Below are 19,610 nucleotides of genomic sequence, written 5' to 3' on the forward strand. Positions count from 1 at the left end.
CTACTACTACTACTACTAATATACTCATATACTAACTACTAATACTAACTACTATTACTAACTACTAATACTAACTATTCATACTAACTACAAATATGAACTACTACTACTAATATACTCATATACTAACTACTAATACTAACTACAAATATGAACTACTACTACTCATCTACTCATATACTAACTCATATCCTAACTAGTCAAATCCTAAGAACCTACTCAAATCAATCTACTCAACAAAAACCTAATACACTTGGATAGAAGGATGGGAAACGGAAGGGATGGGGGAGGAGATTACCTTGGGGGATCAATCCAAGGAAGAAATCACCAGATCTGAAGGAGATGGGGGAGGGGATTAGGGAGGGGGTGAGAGTCAGCCGCCACCGCCGTTGCAGTTTTTGTTTGAATGAGGGAGGGGGTGGGGAGGGGGGCTGGCCCGTGGCCAGTTAAGTCAATGTGTGGCGCCTAAGCGTTCGGCGCCACACATTACAATGTGTGACGCCTGAGGCTTAGGCGTCACACGGCCTGGGGGGTGGGCCCTCCCTGCCAGGTGGTCGGGGGGTGTGGCGCCGAACGGCTAGGCGTCACACAGTGTAGTGTGGCGCCTAGGTGTAGGGCGCCACACAAAAGGATCAGGCCGGTGAAATATTTCCCGCGAGGGGTCACTCCGTGAGTTCTTTCCCCCAGGGGTCATTTTTGTCAATTTTACCGGCAAAAACATCATGTAAGTGGAGTATAAGCCTGTTATTATATTTGCTCTCACGTGTTTCAATGGAGAATCGGTGAACCGCCAGAACGTCAACCAACCATTAGCACCGGTACCTGTAAAAATATGGCTTTAGCTTCGACATTCCAGGCGGTAGTTTAAATTTGAAGGGCGTGTATTAATTTTGTTAAGCTGAGTCTTAGTTGAAAGATGGCACTGATATGCATTTGGTTTTTGCTATTTAGTAGAACTGAGTTTTTCTTGCAACTTTTGCACTTACGAACTTATCCAACGTTTGGTGCAGAGTAACAAGGACCAAAACTCGAATGGGGAACTATAGGGCAACAACCATGTTATAAGAAAACAATCTTTCAACCGGTAGAAGTACAACGATTAGCACGACCAAGTCCTAGCCAATGGTGTTATGACATATGAGTTGATTTGATTCTCGTCGTTGCCACTGTATACAACTTGCAGCAGCGTCACTTGATTTCTCCGGCTACATACACGGCATGTCTGTCCATCTTTCTGATGATTGAGAGGCAGACGTGTTGGGACTTGTTAAACCAGTGACTTTGACACTTGCAACGTATGGATGAACCACAAACAAACAAAGGGCAGTGCGTTCTAGGAACCGCGGTTTAACCGCAAATTGCAACATCTTGTATTAAGAAAGGAGTTCGTTATACTTGTAGTGGTACTAAGATATTAGCTTAAACGCAAGTAGCAGTAGGACTGTGCACGGTGCACCTACGTAGGAGTATGACCAAGCCCCAGTCCAGCCAACATGGCTGTTGCAGAGTTGACTGCCACCTTATATAAACGGCTTGGAAGCGGACAGGCTCTGCATCACAAAAGCGTCTTCCTCTGCACACGCTAGAGTCCCCAACAAGTCCAAGGGCGTCACAGGCTCACGGCTAGCTAGCTCACAAATCACAGGTTCACAATGTCCAAGGTAATTAGCGATCATGTTCATTCGTTTTGCTTGTACTCCGTATGTGTTTGGGGCTCCGTCGAGTGAACTTGAAGGTGTACACTTGTGCTTTTTGATAATCATGTACACTTGTGCTGATCGCTCGTGTTTTCACTTGTGAATGGCCAGCAGAAGATCGTGATCAGAGCTGATCTAATCGGGGAGAAGTGCAAGAGCAAGATCATGTCAACTGTTGCCAAGCTCGAGGGTACCTATCTACCTTCAAGTTCCAAGTTCCAACCCGTACTATCTTCTTATTTACCAAATGTATGCAATTTTGTTTCAAGAAATTTTTTAAAAAATGTATGCAATTTCCAGGGATCAAGTCCATGGACATTGACCAGGACAAGTGCACCCTGACCGTGGTCGGCACCGTCGACCCGGTGCACGTCGTGCAGAAGCTCAGGAAGTCGTGCTTCGCCGCGACTGTCATCAGCGTGGAGGACGACAAGCCCAAGGAGAAGAAGAGCCCCTGTCAGGAGGCCTGCGAGAAGGCCTGGAAGGACAAGTACGAGAAGGCCTGCAAGGAGAAGTGCGAGGAGGCCTGCAAGGAGCCGTGCTGCGACGACTGCGGCGACAATGGGACGCCGTCGTACAACCACGGGTACCGCTGCACGCCGGGCTGCCACTCCAGTCCCTGCGGCCTGCCCAGCTGCCACTACTACAGCAATGGCTACGGCTACGGCGTGCGCGCGCCGCCGCTGGGATACGCCTGCTACCAAGAGAGGTCACGCGGAGGCGGAGGAGAATGCGGCATCCAGTAAGCCGTTGGTTCATCGTCGTCCTCACGAGGAGTATGTATGGCGGTCTGTCGTGTCGTTGGAGTTTTCTTTTCGTACAGTGATGGTTCCTTTTCCATTGTAACACGACGGCTTACTTTGGGTATGATGCTTCAGTCTGTCAATACTACTAGTGGCATATATAAGTATAATAAAAGCTCACTATTTGTGGATATTGATGGTTACCTGATGAGTTTACATTGGTGGTTCAAAGATCACTCCGTCTATGCGAAAGGGCAATGAAAAGGAACTTATTTAAAACGAGCTGAGATAAGGGAGTGTGCAGTCTGTCAACAGCTTAATCAAAAAAGAATTGACTCAAACTGGATGACAGAAGAACCACCACAGAAGATGGATGCATTGGTGAAACGAAATCACACGAGTTTGAAGGATCATCAATTCGCCGTGCTCCAGGCAGCACATGTATTAGTATTGTTTTCAGTTTCCTTTCTCTTGTTACTCTTTTGTCATTAGAAAAAAAAAATATGTCAAATTACGACTTGCAGGCCATAAATCTCGAGACTCAAAACCCTTGACTGCATTTCTCGAATGACTTATACGACTCATCACATCCCTAGAATAAAGTGAGCTACAAGCAATGACAAACTTTGATCACCATCCCATCTACAGATCAAAGTTCCATCCCTAACCTTATGACGACAACTACATGGAATAAAACTAAGCGGCCCAAGTGGCCAAGCGTATAACGAGAAGCACACCACCAACTTTGTATGTATGCCTTTTCCAATGCCGCATTGACAGTAAACAAATACTCACTACTCTTTAGAGAAAAAAAAAATGTTACCTCCGAATCGGAGATTTCTACAGCACAATATGAGGTAATCATCTTTGTGATGACCTGAGTTGTTGTAGCGCCACCATGACCTGCTCCCGGACAAGCTCAATCCTCTTGAGGTAGACCTCCAGCTCAAGAACCTGCTGCTGCCTCCACTTGTCATCCCCGGGCACCCGAGGGCTCAGTCCAGCCACCCCAAGACCAGCGCCAAGAATATCAGCACCCCCGAATCCCATGCCCAATCCCAATCCTGGTACGTTCTGCCCAGGAACAGCAACCGAGCTGATGAGCTCCTTGAGCAGCGGTGACAGGATACTCCTGACATGAGCTTCAGAGGGGCCATTGGTTGTCACTGGATAAGGAGGCAATGGTGCTGCCGGCACTGAAGGTGGCTGCGCAATCACCGGCACGGAACTCTCGAACGCAGCCACAGCTGGCTCCTGAGCCACATCGGTTAACATCGGAGCAGGAGTTGCAGGGAATGCGTGCGCCTCCATCTCTTGCGCCGTCCTCTTCCTTCCACGCCGCGAACCCCTGCCCCTGGGGGTGTGCGCAGACGCGCTTCCGCCGCCACCTTCCTCGACCGCAGCAGGCGGCTCCGCGGCGGCAGCGGCGGCGGCTGCTGCAACTGCTGCTGCTTCTGCGGGGTTGATGTCGTCCTCGTCCGAGGCGTCGCCCCCGGCGCCGTCGCGCTTGAAGGCGGGGCGCCAGATGTGGCGCGCGACGTCGTAGATGGCGCCCTCGTGCGCGCTCTTGAAGGCGAAGGCGGCGCCCTGGGACGCCATGCGGGTGGCGCAGACGCGGTACTTCTTCTTGAGGCGGCGCAGCTTCTCGATGAGCTGGTTCTTGGAGAAGTCGAAGGAGAGCTTCCGGCGGATCTCCTCGTAGAAGGGCCCCGTGTCGTACTGGTGGGACGCGAACGCGGTGCCCCGGCGCGACGTGAACTCGAGGAACCCGCGCAGGATGAGCAACTCCTCCTCGTCCGTCCACAGCCTCTGGAACAGCCGCCGCGAGTCCTCCGCCGCCGCCGCGACACCCGCCCCCTGCGGCGGAGGCGGCGAAACTGGGCCGGCTGGTTCGGGGAAGACAGCGGCAGCGGCAGCGGCAGCGGGGGCTGAAGGCGGTGGGGCAGGGCAGTCGGGGAGCGGGGCCTCCAGGGCGGCGGGTGGGTGGGAGTTATTGGAGGCGTCGCTGTCGGTGCCCTCCTCGTCTTCGTCCGCGGCGGAGGAGGAGGAGCGGGCGGAGGCGGGGTCGTCGGCCATGGTGGTGGCCTGGTGGGAGGGGGATTAGGGGTTCGGGTGGAGTCGAATCGGGTGAACCGGATACGGCGGATAGGAGGACCTGCCCAGACTGACTGCGTGGCGTCGCGCTAGCGGGCAGGAGGAGTGGCTGCACTGCTTTCTTTTCTTTTCTTTTTTCTAGCGGAGCGGCTGCCTTTTGGGGGGTCGTTGCCCCGCTGACGCCTGGTGCCAGGCAGAAAGAAACTGGACCCAGCTGGGAGCGTGTCGCATCCGACCCAGGATTAGCGAGGTGACTGCAGAGGTACCTACGGACGGAGAGGAATGAGGCGGGGGAAGCGTGACGTCGTTTTTTTAGACAAAAAGGCAGCTCTGTATAGGATTTGTTCAGTACGAACAATGGTCCTGATAATATCAGGAAACACATTAAACCAGCAGGACTTTACATCATATTCAACTGACTTTGCTAGAACATGAGCTGCCTCGTTATAAGAACGAATAAGAGTATCTCCAGCCGTTCGTCCTTAGGGCGTAAAATGAGTAATGCTACATCTACAAATGATTACTTAAAGATTTTTCGTACAAACTAATGTGTAGTATTGTGATTAGTAATTGAGGGATGAGTGGTCCCACCCTCACTGAAAATTAGGGGGAGAGAAGAATTAGTTTGGAAGGTTAAGTAAACCTTTGTAAGTCTTTGTAGGTCTAACATTATTGGACGTCAAATAGCGCCTTCTAGAGCGCGACGGTGAAAAAATCATCCTGGAAGGCTCGGGTTCGCAGTCACCCCCCTCTCCTCAATGATAGCCCGAAAGGGTTTAAAAGAACACCCCAAATTTGACCAAAACCCAATCAAATTCATACGAAATTCATAGCTTCATTAAAAATTATAAAAAACTACAAAAAAAACATAATTAAACATTAAAATTAAACTAAACTAAGCTAAAGTCGTCATCGCCCGCCATTGCCGCCTGTCGTCGTCGCCTTCTATATGCCGGGGAGCTTGTAGAAGGCGGTGTAGTCGTCGTCGTTACCACCCGCTGGAGCGTCGTCCTTGTTGTTCCCGTGCCATGGGTCACCGAGGCAAACGGGCGTCGGCGCCTCCTCGTCGCTCTTGTCAAGGATGACGACGCCGCCCTCCTTGCGGACGTGGCCGCGGTGACGGGCGGCGATCTCCTCCATGACGTTGCGCTGGTGCTCCATTTCTTCCCGTACATAGTCGTCTCGCGCCCATTTCAGGGCGGCCTCATCGTCGACGGCCATGGCAAGGTGTTCCTACTTGACGGGCAGGAACCCAGGCTTCGTCTTTGGTCTCACGAGGCAGGAGCAAAAAGCGTCAGGCTCGTTGATGATGATCCCGGCGCTGGGTGTGCGCCGCCCCAGCGACGTCTCGTGCGGCTGGAGCGACGATCCCGGTGCTGGGCGATCCGGAGGAGCGGGAGGAGGATTCGTACGACGAGGACGTCGTCGACTCCATCCTCCTCAGCGTCCAGGACCTGCCGCGACGACAGGAGAAGGACAACGGGGAAGGGTACTCGTACCTGGGTGTACTTGTACTCGTACAATGGTGGTGGCCTCGTGGTGGTGGGAGGGGGGTTAGGTGTTCGGGTGGAGTCGAATCGGGTGAGCCGGATACGTCAGATAGGAGGACCTGGTCGGACTGAGTGTGTGGCGTCGCGCTAGCGGGCACAAGGAGTGGCTGCACTACTTTCTTTTCTTTCTTTTTTTCAAGCGAGGCGACTACCGTTTGGGGTGTGCTGACGCGTGGGGCCCAGCAGAAAGAAACTTGACACAGCTGGGAGCGTGTCGCATGTGACCCACGATTAGCCAGGTGACTGCAGAGCATACATGGCCAAACGAGCGGGCCTCACATGGCATGGCCCGGCCTGTCGTAAACTGGCCCGACACGTCACTAATATTAATCGGATCATGACATGTCAGTCCATATGCCCAGGGTGGCGGTCCAGGCATGACAGTGGGCTAGCTCGGACGATACGTGGAACTCCGGTCCGTTTACGTAATTTTTCATATATTTTTTTCATAAAACAGACCAAGAAACAGCGAAGAAAGGTTAAAATGTAAAATTTGGTAGAGTATTATGTGGAATAAATTTAGAGTTTTATTAGCGTCAGCCTCATTAAAACCTTTCATCCCATAAAACTAAAAGAGCACAAGCCATGCTTTAGAAGTACTAAAAGATTAAAATATAGAGAAAGACAAGAAATTACAAAGACTACAACTCACTAATTGGGATCCTTCAACCTTGCCTCGCAGTCTTCGCCTAGCCGTTGCCGCCTCCTCTGCCTTCATGTGTGCTATCTTGTGCCTCATCAGGTGGTTGGTTCCATCATTCTTTTACTCGAGCAACTTCTTATCGCATTGTTTGCACTTTGCAAAAAGTTAGGCAAGATCATTCTCATCTCGAACAAATTCTTCATTGTAGAACCTCTAAATGGAAGAGCGTCTCGGAAGAACGTTTTGATTTGGATCAGTCATGTTTGTGTGTGTAAAATGGAATGGAGTTTGAGTGTGAGAAATGGGGAAGTGCGCATCTCTTTTTATAGCAAAAAAATGACACGTTAGGCATGTTAGGCAACAATAATGCATATAATAAAAACTGAGGCAATGTAGCATTTGGTATAAATCTTAAGCTTTATTAATGGTTGCCTCGCTAAAACCTTTTATGCCTAAAAAGTAAAAGAGTACAAAGCCACGCTCTAGAATTACAAAAGGTAAGGAAAATTACAAAAAATATAAGAAAATTACGAAAGAAAAGGAAAGAGACTACACTACTATTATTCCGAGTCTTCTTCAAGGTTCATTTCTTCAAACATGGCTAGTAGTTCCGGGTTTTCTGCAGTATGTTGGGCTCTCCTTCTTGATAGCTCCACATCTTTCACCCACATTAGTGTTTTCATCATATCCGGGGTGAGACTAGTTCTTCTATCTTCAATTATTCTTCCAACAAGGATGAAAGAAGATTCTGATGACACTGTAGAGACAGGTACCGATAACACATCACATGCTAATATGGAAAGCACCAAAAATGTAAGCTTGTGTTCTTGCATGGGTGGGGGCATGGACATGGTGGTTGGATCGAAGCTCGGAGGGCAGATGTTATACTCCATACCCCCAAGACCAAAATCAGAGAGTGGGAAGAGAGTATTGTCCTCCTCATCCATGTTTGAGTGTGAGAATATGTGGGCTGTGTAGCCCTATTTATAGCAAAATTTTGACATTTTTTGGACAATTTTGACCCTCCAAGATTCAAAATTTCGAATATATGCATTTTCTTAAAAAAAGTCAACCTAAACCCAGCCTCAAACCTCCCTAAATCCTCCCAACTGCTCCCCCACAACCCCACCCGAGCCTAACCCGTGTTGCCCCCCGGTTCCCTCATCTATCGAGGCAGCGACCGACGGACTGAGCGCTCGCTGCATTGTGTCAGCTGCCCGGCTCCCTCATCGACCAAGGCGGGCCAAACGTGTCGTTGCACGTGCCGGCGCATGCTAATCGGATCGTGTAGGGATGACCCGCGTGCGGAGGGTGGCATCCTAGGCATGACCCAAGGCGGGGTGCATGCGTGGCACGACCCGATTAGCACGTGTCAGGCCTGGCCCCATGGCATGCCTGGCATGCGTGATTCTGGGTCAGCACAAATAACCCGGCCTATTTGGCCAGGTTTACTGCAGTGGTACCTACGGATGGAGAAAAATGTGGCGAGGGAAGCGTGTCATTATTTGGAGCTCGAGATATATTTCATTTGCTCCTCATCTTGCCCCTCACTTCCTTTTGGCTCATCATGGTCTCCAAAGTTCCTCGCAAAGCAATGGAAGATGTGTCATGCCTCTCGTCGGCCTTCGAGCATGTTTTCGTGGGAAAGAAGCTGACAATAGAGGTGTAGGGTACGAAAGGAGAGGGCAGAGTCTTAGCTACGACAAGCTTTTACGCGAGATGTATGAGTTCAGGCCCCTCTCGTGGAGGTAACAACCCTACGTCTCGGTGCTTTGGAGCTCTTGCGGTGTGGAATGCGTATTACAGGGGGTGCGAACCCTTGTGCCAGGGGAGGGGTGGCTTATGTAGAGTGCGCTACCCCTCATCAAGGCCCAGCATCTAAGGGTTCGATCAATAGAGTTTAAAGGTGTACGTTACTGATAACGTACGTAATTAATGCTATTCATGACGACTAGCCAAACGCTCGCCTGTTGGCCTCCCTGGAGTGGTTTCTGGTATTCTGCGTCGACTGGTTTCTTCCGAGTGGAAGTTGGTTGTCGAGTGAAGGGGAAAATACTCAGAGTGATTTCTTACCAAGTGACGTAAATGCCATGGCTATCCAATCGGAATCTTCCTTGTGACCTTCAAGTCTTTAATGAGGTACCCTTAGGTAGGACATCCAGGTCAGGCCTGTGACCCTACCCTAGGTACATATCCCCATCATTAGCCCCCGAATAGATCAGGGTTCGAGTGAGGAAGTGGTCGATGCAGATTCTGTCTAGGCATACCGATCTTGAACGTACTTCCGAGTTTAGTAGAACTGTATGTCGACTGAAGTCTTCGTCATTCACCCTGATCGATTTTGTTATGAAGCACATCCGAGTGAATTTAAGCATTGAGGCTGATCCGAGTGGTTATGGAGATCTTGATATGTGACGGATCACTTCGTCAGGTCCGGATTTCAGAAGATCCAAAATTTCGGTTAGTGCGCGTTGCGCGATGATGACGCAACAACCAGGGCAAGTGGGGGCAGCGACTCCTCGATTATCGTGATGCCCTAATTGATCAGGACATGACTACCTTTGATATTATCACAATCATTGCATATGAGTATTTATTTAAGGTGATTTCTGATAAAACTCATGAAATAATTTATTTATGTTATCCGGAACAAAAATACTTCACCTGTTTTTATTGTATGCCTAAATGCAGAATGGTCGAACACTTGTATGAATCACGTGTGATGACAAGGGAAGATGAAATATTTGGATGCTATTTAAGAGGTCCTATCATGTCAAAGGAAATAATTAGTTGATATTTAAGAAGTTCTCTCACGTCATTTTTAGCCCAAGAGAAGATAGAGTCCAAGTCTTTCACGTTCTGGACTCAGATTCGGACTGCACAGACATACCTGTACCAAAACACCTTCAACTTTTTCATCCGGACTTTGAATTGCGTGATTCTTTTTGGGATGCATAGTAGATTTTATGTGCATTCTGGCGCAACTAGAATCACCTTCAAATTCGTTCGGAGCGTGGAGATATTGACTAAACAATATGACGTTGAACCAGAATCCGAGTCAAACAACAAGTCCAAAGGTGTTGCACCACCTCCACTTGGGACCATAGGCCTTGTACGACCTAGGGTTAGTTGTAGGCTGCCTTGGGATGTCCTCCCACCTTCTTGGCCGCCACCCCTTGCTCCTATATAAGTAGATCAACCTAGTAGTTTTTTGCTTGGAATTTGTTTAGTTAAAAGTTAGCCATTGCAACTTCGTGTACTTCGTTTGTGTCCAACGACCAGACTAAGACCGCTTTTGGATCCCCACCCTTATCAATACTTCATCTATATTCACAATATTCAGATTGCAATATCATATTCTTGTTAGTTCTTCGATGGCTTGCAGGAATAGACCTTCGTGGTCAGGTTGATCGTGCTCCGGCGTGGTCAATAAACTCTTGGAGATTGGTTTAGCAATTGCTAAGGCGCAACTTCGTGCACGTTTGTAGTCGGATCGTCAATGTCGTCTCCACCAAATCGATAGCCACCATCTCATCGAAAGATCGGGACCCTCGCCTTTATCAAGTGGTATCAGTTTTCAGGTTGCTCTGTGAGAATTTCCAGTTATCCTTAGATTAGATTTATTTTTTCTACCTATTACCCAAGAAAAAAACCACAAAAAAGAGTTAGATCTAGTCATACTTTGTCCAAGCCAGTCTGAGCCTTTGCAATTTTCTTTTTAGGGCTTGCATAGTTGAATTATCGGTTGCATCGTCGTGTCAAGTTGCTGGTCTTAGCGTCTAGCCTTTTAGAGTTTCGAGTTCTGTACAAGTTGTCACGCCGCCGCCGCACCATCTTCATCGCTACTACCATATACCACCACCACTCCGCCGTCATCCCTTCCGTTGTCGCCCACCACCATGTTGGGTTACGTAGCATAAATTCAAAATTTTCCTACGCATATTCAGATCTTCCTATGGAGAGACCAGCAACGAGAGAGGGGTAAGAGCATCTTCATACCTTTGAAGATCGCTAAGCGGAAGCGTTGCTAGAACGCGGTTGATGGAGTCGTACTCGCAGCGATTCCGATCTAGTGCCGAACTACGGCACCTCCGCGTTCAACACACGTGCAGCCCGGTGACGTCTCCCGCACCTTGATCCAGCAAGGAGGAGGGAGAAGTTGGGGAAGAACTCCAGCAGCACGACGGCGTGGTGTCGATGGAGAGACGGGGTCTCCCGGCAGAGCTTCTCCAAGCACCGGCGGAGAGGAGGAGGAAGAAGGGCAGGGCTGCGCCAAGGGGGAGGGAGAAGTCTATCTCCCAATGGCCAAAAGTTCCTAGTATATATAGGGGAAGGAGGGGTTGCGCCCCCTTGAGGGTTTCCCCGTCCTGGGGGGAGGGCGGCAACCCTAGATGGGGCTGGTGCGGCGGTCAAGGGGGAAGGAGGGGTGTGGCGCACCCCTGGGGGGCCTTAGGCCCACCTAGCTTAGGGTTTGCCCCCCCCCCCCTTTTCTCTCCCCTGCGCATTGGGCTGAGTGGGGAGGCGAACCAACCCACCTAGGGGCTGGTTCCCTCCCCCACTTGGCTCATCTTACCTCCCGGGGTCGTTGCCCCCCTTTGGTGGACCCCCGGGGCCACCTCCGGTGGTCCCGGTACGTTACCGGTGATGCCCGAAACACTTCCGGTGTCTGAAACCATCCGTCCTATATATCAATCTTTACCTCCGGACCATTCCGGAGCTCCTCGTGACGTCCGGGATCTCATCCGGGACTCCCAACAACTTTCGGTAACCTCGTATAACAATTCCCTATAACCCTAGCGTCACCGAACCTTAAGTGTGTAGACCCTACGGGTTCGGGAGACACGCAGACATGACCGAGACGCCTCTCTGGCCAATAACCATCAGCGGGGTCTGTATACCCATGGTGGCTCCCACTTGCTCCACGATGATGTCATCGGATGAACCACGATGTCAAGGATTGAATTAATCCCGTATACAATTCCCTTTGTGTGTCGGTATAGAACTTGCCCGAGATACGATCGTCGGTATACCAATACCTTGTTCAATCTCGTTACCGGTAAGTCTCTTTACTCGTTCCGTAGCACGTCATCGTGTGACTAACTCCTTAGTCACATTGAGCTCATGATGATGTTCTACCGAGTGGGCCCAGAGATACCTCTCCGTTACACGGAGTGACAAATCCCGATCTCGATTCGTACCAACCCAACAGACACTTTCGGAGGTACCCGTAGTGCACCTTTATAGTCACCCAGTTACGTTGTGACGTTTGATACACCCAAAGCACTCCTACGGTATTCGGGAGTTGCACAATCTCACGGTCGAAGGAAAAGTTACTTGACATTAGAAAAGCTTTAGCATACGAACAATACGATCTAGTGCTATGCTTAGGATTGGGTCTTGTCCATCACATCATTCTCCTAATGATGTGATCCCGTTATCAATGACATCTAATGCCCATGATCAGGAAACCATGATCATGTATTGACTAACGAGCTAGCCAACTAGAGGCTTGCTGGGGACACTTTGTGATCTATTTATTCACACATGTATTACCGTTTCCTGTTAATACAATTATAGCATGAACAATAGACGATTATCATGAACAAGGAAATATGTTAATAACCATTTTATTATTGCCTCTAGGGCATATTTCCAACAGTCTCCCACTTGCACTAGAGTCAATAATCTAGTTACATTGTGATGTATCGAACACCCATAGCATTATGGTGTTGATCATGTTTTGCTCGTGGAAGAGGTTTAGTCAATGGGTCTGCAACATTCGGATCCGTGTGTACTTTACAAATATCTATCACTCCACTCTGGACATGGTCCTGGATGGAGTTGTAGCGGCGTTTGATGTGCTTTGTCTTCCGGTGAAACCTGGGATCCTTGGCTATGACAATGGCCCCAATGTTATCACAGAAGAGTGTCATTGGACCCGACGCGCTTGGAACCACTCCAAGGTCGGTGATGAGCTCCTTCATCCAAATTCCTTCATGAGCTGCTTCTGAAGCAGCTATGTACTCCGCTTCACATGTAGATGCTGCCACGACTTCTTGCTTGCTGCTGCACTAGCTCATTGCCCCACCATTCAACACATATACGTATCCGCTATGTGACTTAGAGTCATCCGGATGTGTGTCGAAGCTAGCATCGACGTAACCCTTTACGACGAGCTCTTCGTCACCTCCATAAACGAGAAACATTTCCTTAGTCCTTTTCAGGTACTTAAGGATATTCTTGACCGCTGTCTAGTGTTCCATACCGGGATCACTTTGGTACCTCCCTACCAAACTTATGGCAAGGTTTATATCAGGTCTGGTACACAACATGGAATACATTAGAGAGCCCACGGCTGAAGCGTAGGGGATAGAACTCATCTTCTCTCTTTCTGCTGCCGTGGTCGGGGACTGAGTCTTACTCAATCTCATACCTTGCAAAACTGGCAAGAACCCTTTCTTTGAGTTTTCCATATTGAACTTCTTCAATATCTTGTCAAGGTATGTACTTTGCGAAAGACCTATGAGGCGTCTTGATCTATCTCTATAGATCTTGATGCCTAATATGTATGCAGCTTCTCCAAGGTCCTTCATTGAAAAACTCTTGTTAAAATAGGCCTTTATGCTCTCCAACATTTCTGTATTGTTCCCCATCAATAATATGTCATCCACATACAGTATGAGGAAAGCTACAGAGCTCCCACTCACTTTCTTGTACAGACAGGCTTCTCCGTAAACCTGTATGAACCCAAACGCTTTAATCACCTCATTAAAGCGAATGTTCCAACTCCGAGATGCTTGCACCAGCCCATAGATGGAGCGCTGGAGCTTGCACACTTTGTTAGCACCCTTAGGGTCGACAAAACCTTCTGGTTGGATCATATACAATTCTTCCTTAAGGTTCCCGTTAAGGAACGCTGTTTTGACGTCCATTTGCGAAATTTCATAATCATAAAAGGCGGCAATTGCTAACATGATTCGGACTGATTTCAGCTTTGCTACGGGAGAGAAAGTCTCTTCGTAGTCAACTCCTTGAATTTATCGAAAACCCTTTGCGACAAGTCGAGCTTTGTAAACGGTTACATTACCGTTTGCATCATTCTTCTTCTTGAAGACCCATTTATTTTCTATGGATCGTCGGTCATCAGGCAAGTCCACCAAAGTCCATACTTTGTTCTCATACATGGATCCTATCTCGGATTTCATAGCTTCAAGCCATTTGTTGGAATCCGGGCCCGCCATCGCTTCTTCATAGTTCGAAGGTTCACCGTTGTCTAACAACATGATTTCCATCACAGGGTTGCCGTACCACTCTGGTGCGGAGCGTGCCCTTGTGGACCTTCGCGGTTCAGTAGTAACTTGATCCGAAGCTTCATGATCATCATCATTAACTTCCTCTTCAGTTGGTGTAGGCGCCACAGGAACAAGTTCCCGCGCTGCGCTACTATCCTGTTCGAGAGGGGGTGTAATTACCTCATCAAGTTCTACCTTCCTCCCACTTACTTCTTTCGAGAGAAACTCTTTCTCTAGAAAGGATCCGTTCTTGGCAACAAAGGTTTTACCTTCGGATCTAAGATAGAAGGTTTACCCAATAGTTTCCTTAGGGTATCCTATGAATACGCATTTCTCCGCTTTGGGTTCGAGCTTTTCTGGTTGAAGTTTCTTCACATAAGCATCGCAGCCCCAAACTTTAAGAAACGACAACTTAGGTTTCTTGCCAAACCATAGTTCATACGGTGTCGTCTCAACGGATTTAGACGGTGCCCTATTTAAAGTGAATGCTGGAGTTTCTAATGCGTATCCCCAAAATGATAGTGGTAAGTCGGTAAGAGACATCATAGATCGTACCATATCTAATAAAGTGCGATTACGATGTTCAGACACTCCGTTGCGTTGCGGTGTGCCACGCGGCATCAGTTGTGAAACGATTCCACACTTCCTTAAGTGTGTGCCAAACTCGTGACTCAAATATTCTCCTTCACGATCAGATCGTAGATACTTGATTTTTCTGTCACGTTGATTCTCGACATCACTCTGAAATTCCTTGAACTTTTCAAATGTCTCAGATTTGTGCTTCATCAAGTAGATATACCCATACCTACTCAAATCATCGGTGAGAGTGAGAACATAACGATAGCCACCGCGAGCTTCAACGTTCATTGGACGACACATATCAGTATGTATTATTTCCAATAAGTCGGTTCCTCTCTCCATTATACCTGAGAATGGAGTCTTAGTCATCTTTCCCATGAGGCACGGTTCGCATGTGTCAAATGATTCAAAATCAAGAGACTCTAATAGTCCATCAGTATGGAGCTTCTTCATGCGCTTAACGCCGATATGACCAAGGCGGCAGTGCCACAAGTATGTGGGACTATCATTATCAACTTTACATCTTTTGGTACTCACACTATGAATATGTGTAACATCACGATCAAGATTCATCAAGAATAAACCATTCACCAGCGGAGCATGACCATAAAACATATCACTCATATAAATAGAACAACCATTATTCTCTGACTTAAATGAGTAGCCGTCTCGGATTAGGCAAGACCCCGATACAATGTTCATGCTTAAAGCTGGTACTAAATAACAATTATTAAGGTTTAAGACTAATCCCGACGGTAGATGTAGAGGTAGCGTGCCGACGGCGATCACATCGACCTTTGAACCATTCCCGACGCGCATCGTCACCTCGTCCTTGGCCAGTCTCCGCTTATTCCGCAGTTCCTGCTTTGAGTTGCAAATGTGAGCAACACCACCGGTATCAAATACCCAGGAGCTACTAGGAGCGCTGGTAAGGTACACATCAATAACATGTATATCACATATACCTTTAACGTTGCCGGCCTTCTTGTCCGCTAAGTATTTGGGGCAGTTCCGCTTCCAGTGACCCTTTCCCTTGCAATAGAAGCACTCAGTCTCATGCTTGGGTCCATTCTTTTTCTTCTTCCCGGCATCTGGCTTACCGGGCGCGGCAACAACTTTGCCGTCTTTCTTGAAGTTCTTCTTACCCTTGCCTTTCTTGAAACTAGTGGTCTTGTTGACCATCAACACTTGATGCTCTTTCTTGATTTCTACTTCTGCAGACTTGAGCATTGAGTACAACTCGGGAATGGTCTTCTCCATCCCTTGCATGTTGTAGTTAAGCACAAAGCCTTTTATCTTGGTGGGAGAGACTGGAGGATTCTGTCAATTATAGCATCATCCGGAAGTTCGACTCCAAGTGAAGTCAGATGACCGTGTAACCCAGACATTTTGAGTATGTGCTCACTGACAGAACTGTTCTCCTCCATTTTATAGCTAAAGAACATGTTGGAGACTTCATATCTCTCGACACGGGCATGATCTTGAAAAACTACCTTCAGCTTCTGGAACATCTCATAAGCTCCGTGTTGCTCAAAACGCCTTTGGAGCCTCGTTTCTAAAATGTATAACATGCCACACCTAACCAGAGAATAGTCATCACTCCGCGTTTGCCAAACGTTCAAAATGTCCTGGGCTGCTGCGGGAGCGGGAGGGTCACCTAGCGGCGCATCAAGGACATAAGCCTTTTTAGGTGCTTCAAGGATGAGCTTCAAGTTGCGAACCCAGTCCGCATAGTTGCTACCATCATCTTTCAGCTTGTTTTTCTCTAGGAATGCGTTGAAATTGAGGTTGACGTTGGCCATCTACAATATTTATAAAGACAACTTTTAGACTAAGTTCATGACAATTAAGTTCATTTAATCAAATTAAGTATGAACCCCCACTTAAATCGACATCCCTCCAGTCATCTAAGTGATACATGATCCATGTTGACTAACCCGTGTCCGATCATCACGTGAGACAGACTAGTCACCATGGTGAGCAACTTCATGCTGATCGTATTCAACCATATGACTCATGTTTGACCTTTCGGTCTCTTGTATTCGAGGTCATGTCTGTACATGCTAAGCTCGTCGAGTCAACCTAGGTGTTTCTCGTGTGTAAATCTGGCTTACACCCGTTGTATGCAAACGTTAGAATCTATCAGACCCGATCATCACGTGGTGCTTCGAGACAACGAACCTTCGCAACGGTGCACACTTAGGGGAATACGTTCTCGAAATTTTAAGAGGGATCATCTTATTATGCTACCGTCGTTCTAAGCAGTAAGATGAAAAACATGATAAACACCACAATGCAATCATATAGTGACATGATATGGCCATTATCATCTTTGCCCTTTTGATCTCCATCTTCGGGCATCGCATGATCATCATCGTCACCGGCGTGACACCATGATCTCCATCATCGTGTCTCCGTGAAGTCGTCACGCCAACTACTACTATAGCTAACCGTTAGAAGTGAAGTAAAAGTAGTAAGCACATCGTGTTGCATCTCATACAATAAATTAAGACAACTCCTATGGCTCTTGCCGGTTGTCATACTCATCGACATGCAAGTCGTGAAACCTATTACAATAACATGATCATCCCATACATCATACATGTAACATCACAACTTTGGCCATATCACATCATATGTCAAACCCTGCAAAAAACAAGTTAGACGTCCTCTAATTGTTGTTGCAAGTTTTACGTGGCTGATTTGGGTTTCTAGCAAGAACGCCTTCTTACGTACGTGACAGCCACAACGATGATATGCCAAAGCTATTTACCCTTCATAAGGACCCTTTTCATCAAATCCAATCTGACTAGAGTAGGAGAGACAGACACCCGCTAGCCACCTTTATGCAGGGTGTGCATGTCTGTCGGTGGAACCAGTCTCACGTAAGCGTACGTGTAAAGTCAGTCCGGGCCGCTTCATCCCACAATACCGCCGGAAAAGAATAAGACTAGTAGCGGCAAGAAAATTTACAAATCATAGCCCACAACTTTTGTGTTCTACTCGTGCATAGAATCTACGCATAGAAAACCTGGCACGGATGCCACTGTTGGGTTACATAGCATAAATTCAAAACTTTCCTACGCATATTCAGATCTTCCTATGGAGAGACCAACAACGAGAGAGGGGTAAGAGCATCTTCATACCTTTGAAGATCGCTAAGTGGAAGCGTTGCTAGAACGCGGTTGATGGAGTCGTACTCGCAGCGATTCCGATCTAGTGCCGAACTACGGCACCTCCGCGTTCAACACACGTGCAGCCCGGTGACGTCTCCCGCACCTTGATCCAGCAAGGAGGAGGGAGAAGTTGGGGAAGAACTCCAGCAGCACGAAGGCGTGGTTTCGATGGAAAGACGAGGTCTCCCGGCAGGGCTTCGCCAAGCACCGGCAGAGAGGAGGAGGAAGAAGGGCAGGGCTGCACCAAGGGGGAGGGAGAAGTCTATCTCCCAATGGCCAAAAGTGCCCGGTATATATAGGGGAAGGGAGGGGCTGCGCCCCCCTGAGGGTTTCCCCCTCCTGGGGGGCGGGGGGGGGGGGGGACAGCCTACCTAGGGGCTGGTTCCCTCCCCCACCTGGCCCATCTTACCTCCCGGGGTCGTTGCCCCCCTTCGGTGGACCCCCGGGGCCGCCTCCGGTGGTCCCGGTGTTCCCGGTACGTTCCCGGTGATGCCCGAAACACTTCCGGTGTCCGAAACCATCCGTCCTATATATCAATCTTTACCTCCGGACCATTCCGGAGCTCCTCCTGACGTCCGGGATCTCATCCGGGACTCCGAACAACTTTCGGTAACCTCGTATAACAATTCCCTATAACCCTAGCATCATCGAACCTTAAGTGTGTAGACCCTACGGGTTCGGGAGACACGCAGACATGACCGAGACACCTCTCTGGACAATAACCATCAGCGGGGTCTGTATACCCATGGTGGCTCCCACTTGCTCCACGATGATCTCATCGGATGAACCACGATGTCAAGGATTCAATCAATCCCGTATACAATTCCCTTTGTGTGTCGGTATAGAACTTGCCCAAGATTCGATCGTCGGTATACCAATACCTTGTTCAATCTCGTTACCGGCAAGTCTCTTTACTCGTTTCGTAGCACGTTATCGTGTGACTAAATCCTTAGTCACATTGAGCTCATGATGATGTTCTACCGAGTGGGCCCAGAGATACCTCTCCGTCTCACGGAGTGACAAATCCCGATCTCGATTCGTACCAACCCAACAGACACTTTCGGAGGTACCCGTAGTGCACCTTTATAGTCACCCAGTTACGTTGTGACGTTTGATACACCCAAAGCACTCCTACGGTATCCGGGAGTTGCACAATCTCACGGTCGAAGGAAAAGATACTTGACATTAGAAAAGCTTTAGCATACGAACAATACGATCTAGTGCTATGCTTAGAATTTGGTCTTGTCCATCACATCATTCTCCTAATGATGTGATCCTGTTATCAATGACATCTAACGCCCATGATCAGGAAACCATGATCATCTATTGACTAACGAGCTAGCCAACAAGAGGCTTGCTAGGGACACTTTGTGATCTATTTATTCACACATGTATTACTGTTTCCTGTTAATAAAATTATAGCATGAACAATAGACGATTATCATGAACAAGGAAATATCATAATAACCATTTTATTATTGCCTCTAGGGCATATTTTCAACACACCATCCATCAATATTCACTACGTGCTCCAATTGTTCATTGTCATTATCATATTTGAGGTCATTCGCATCTGTGCTTGATCCAATCTGCATCTTAATTGGTTGTTTGAGAGAATAGAAAAAAAAGTGAGAGCAAAAAAAGAGAAGAAAAGTGAGAGAAAAATAGAGAAAAAAAGTAAAAAAGTGAGAGAAAAAAATATAAATTTTGGATCTATCTAGAGTCAACCCCGTATGTTAATTCGGATTAGAAACTCTTTTGTGCACTGTTTAGTAAAACAGGTGTATCTTCCTCATACGAAGTCCGTTTTGCCTCCACGAGTACTCAAATTCGAGC

The 19,610-nt window shown here is 48.0% G+C and overlaps 2 protein-coding genes across 3 annotated transcripts; one reads left to right on the forward strand and one right to left on the reverse strand.

Moving 5' to 3' along the window:
- Positions 1-596: 596 nt before the first annotated feature.
- Positions 597-3,113, forward strand: LOC123443361 (heavy metal-associated isoprenylated plant protein 39-like). Of its 2 annotated transcripts, none has more exons than XM_045119703.1 (3): positions 597-1,661; positions 1,809-1,887; positions 1,998-3,113. In XM_045119703.1, exons 1-3 carry the CDS (start codon positions 1,653-1,655, stop codon positions 2,441-2,443), a joined length of 534 nt encoding a protein of 177 aa, XP_044975638.1. In that variant the 5' UTR covers positions 597-1,652; the 3' UTR covers positions 2,444-3,113. The 2 variants fall into 2 exon arrangements, with proteins under 2 accessions (XP_044975638.1, XP_044975640.1); XM_045119705.1 differs by having other exon boundaries at positions 1,041-1,661; positions 1,812-1,887.
- On the reverse strand, positions 2,975-4,655 carry LOC123443360 (probable transcription factor At3g04930). The gene has a single exon (XM_045119702.1). It carries the CDS (start codon positions 4,514-4,516, stop codon positions 3,302-3,304), a length of 1,215 nt encoding a protein of 404 aa, XP_044975637.1. The 5' UTR covers positions 4,517-4,655; the 3' UTR covers positions 2,975-3,301.
- Positions 4,656-19,610: the final 14,955 nt, after the last annotated feature.

The sequence above is a fragment of the Hordeum vulgare genome, chromosome 3H (genome assembly GCF_904849725.1).
Source record: "Hordeum vulgare subsp. vulgare chromosome 3H, MorexV3_pseudomolecules_assembly, whole genome shotgun sequence".
Classification (NCBI taxonomy): Eukaryota; Viridiplantae; Streptophyta; class Magnoliopsida; order Poales; family Poaceae; genus Hordeum; species Hordeum vulgare.

Coding starts and splice junctions, on each gene's coding strand:
- LOC123443361 (XM_045119703.1), top strand. Junction 1,888..1,997: donor AACTGTTGCCAAGCTCGAGG/GTACCTATCTAC, acceptor TGCAATTTCCAG/GGATCAAGTCCATGGACATT.
- LOC123443360 (XM_045119702.1), bottom strand. CDS start 4,516: ATGGCCGACGACCCCGCCTCCGCCCGCTCCTCCTCCTCCGCCGCGGAC.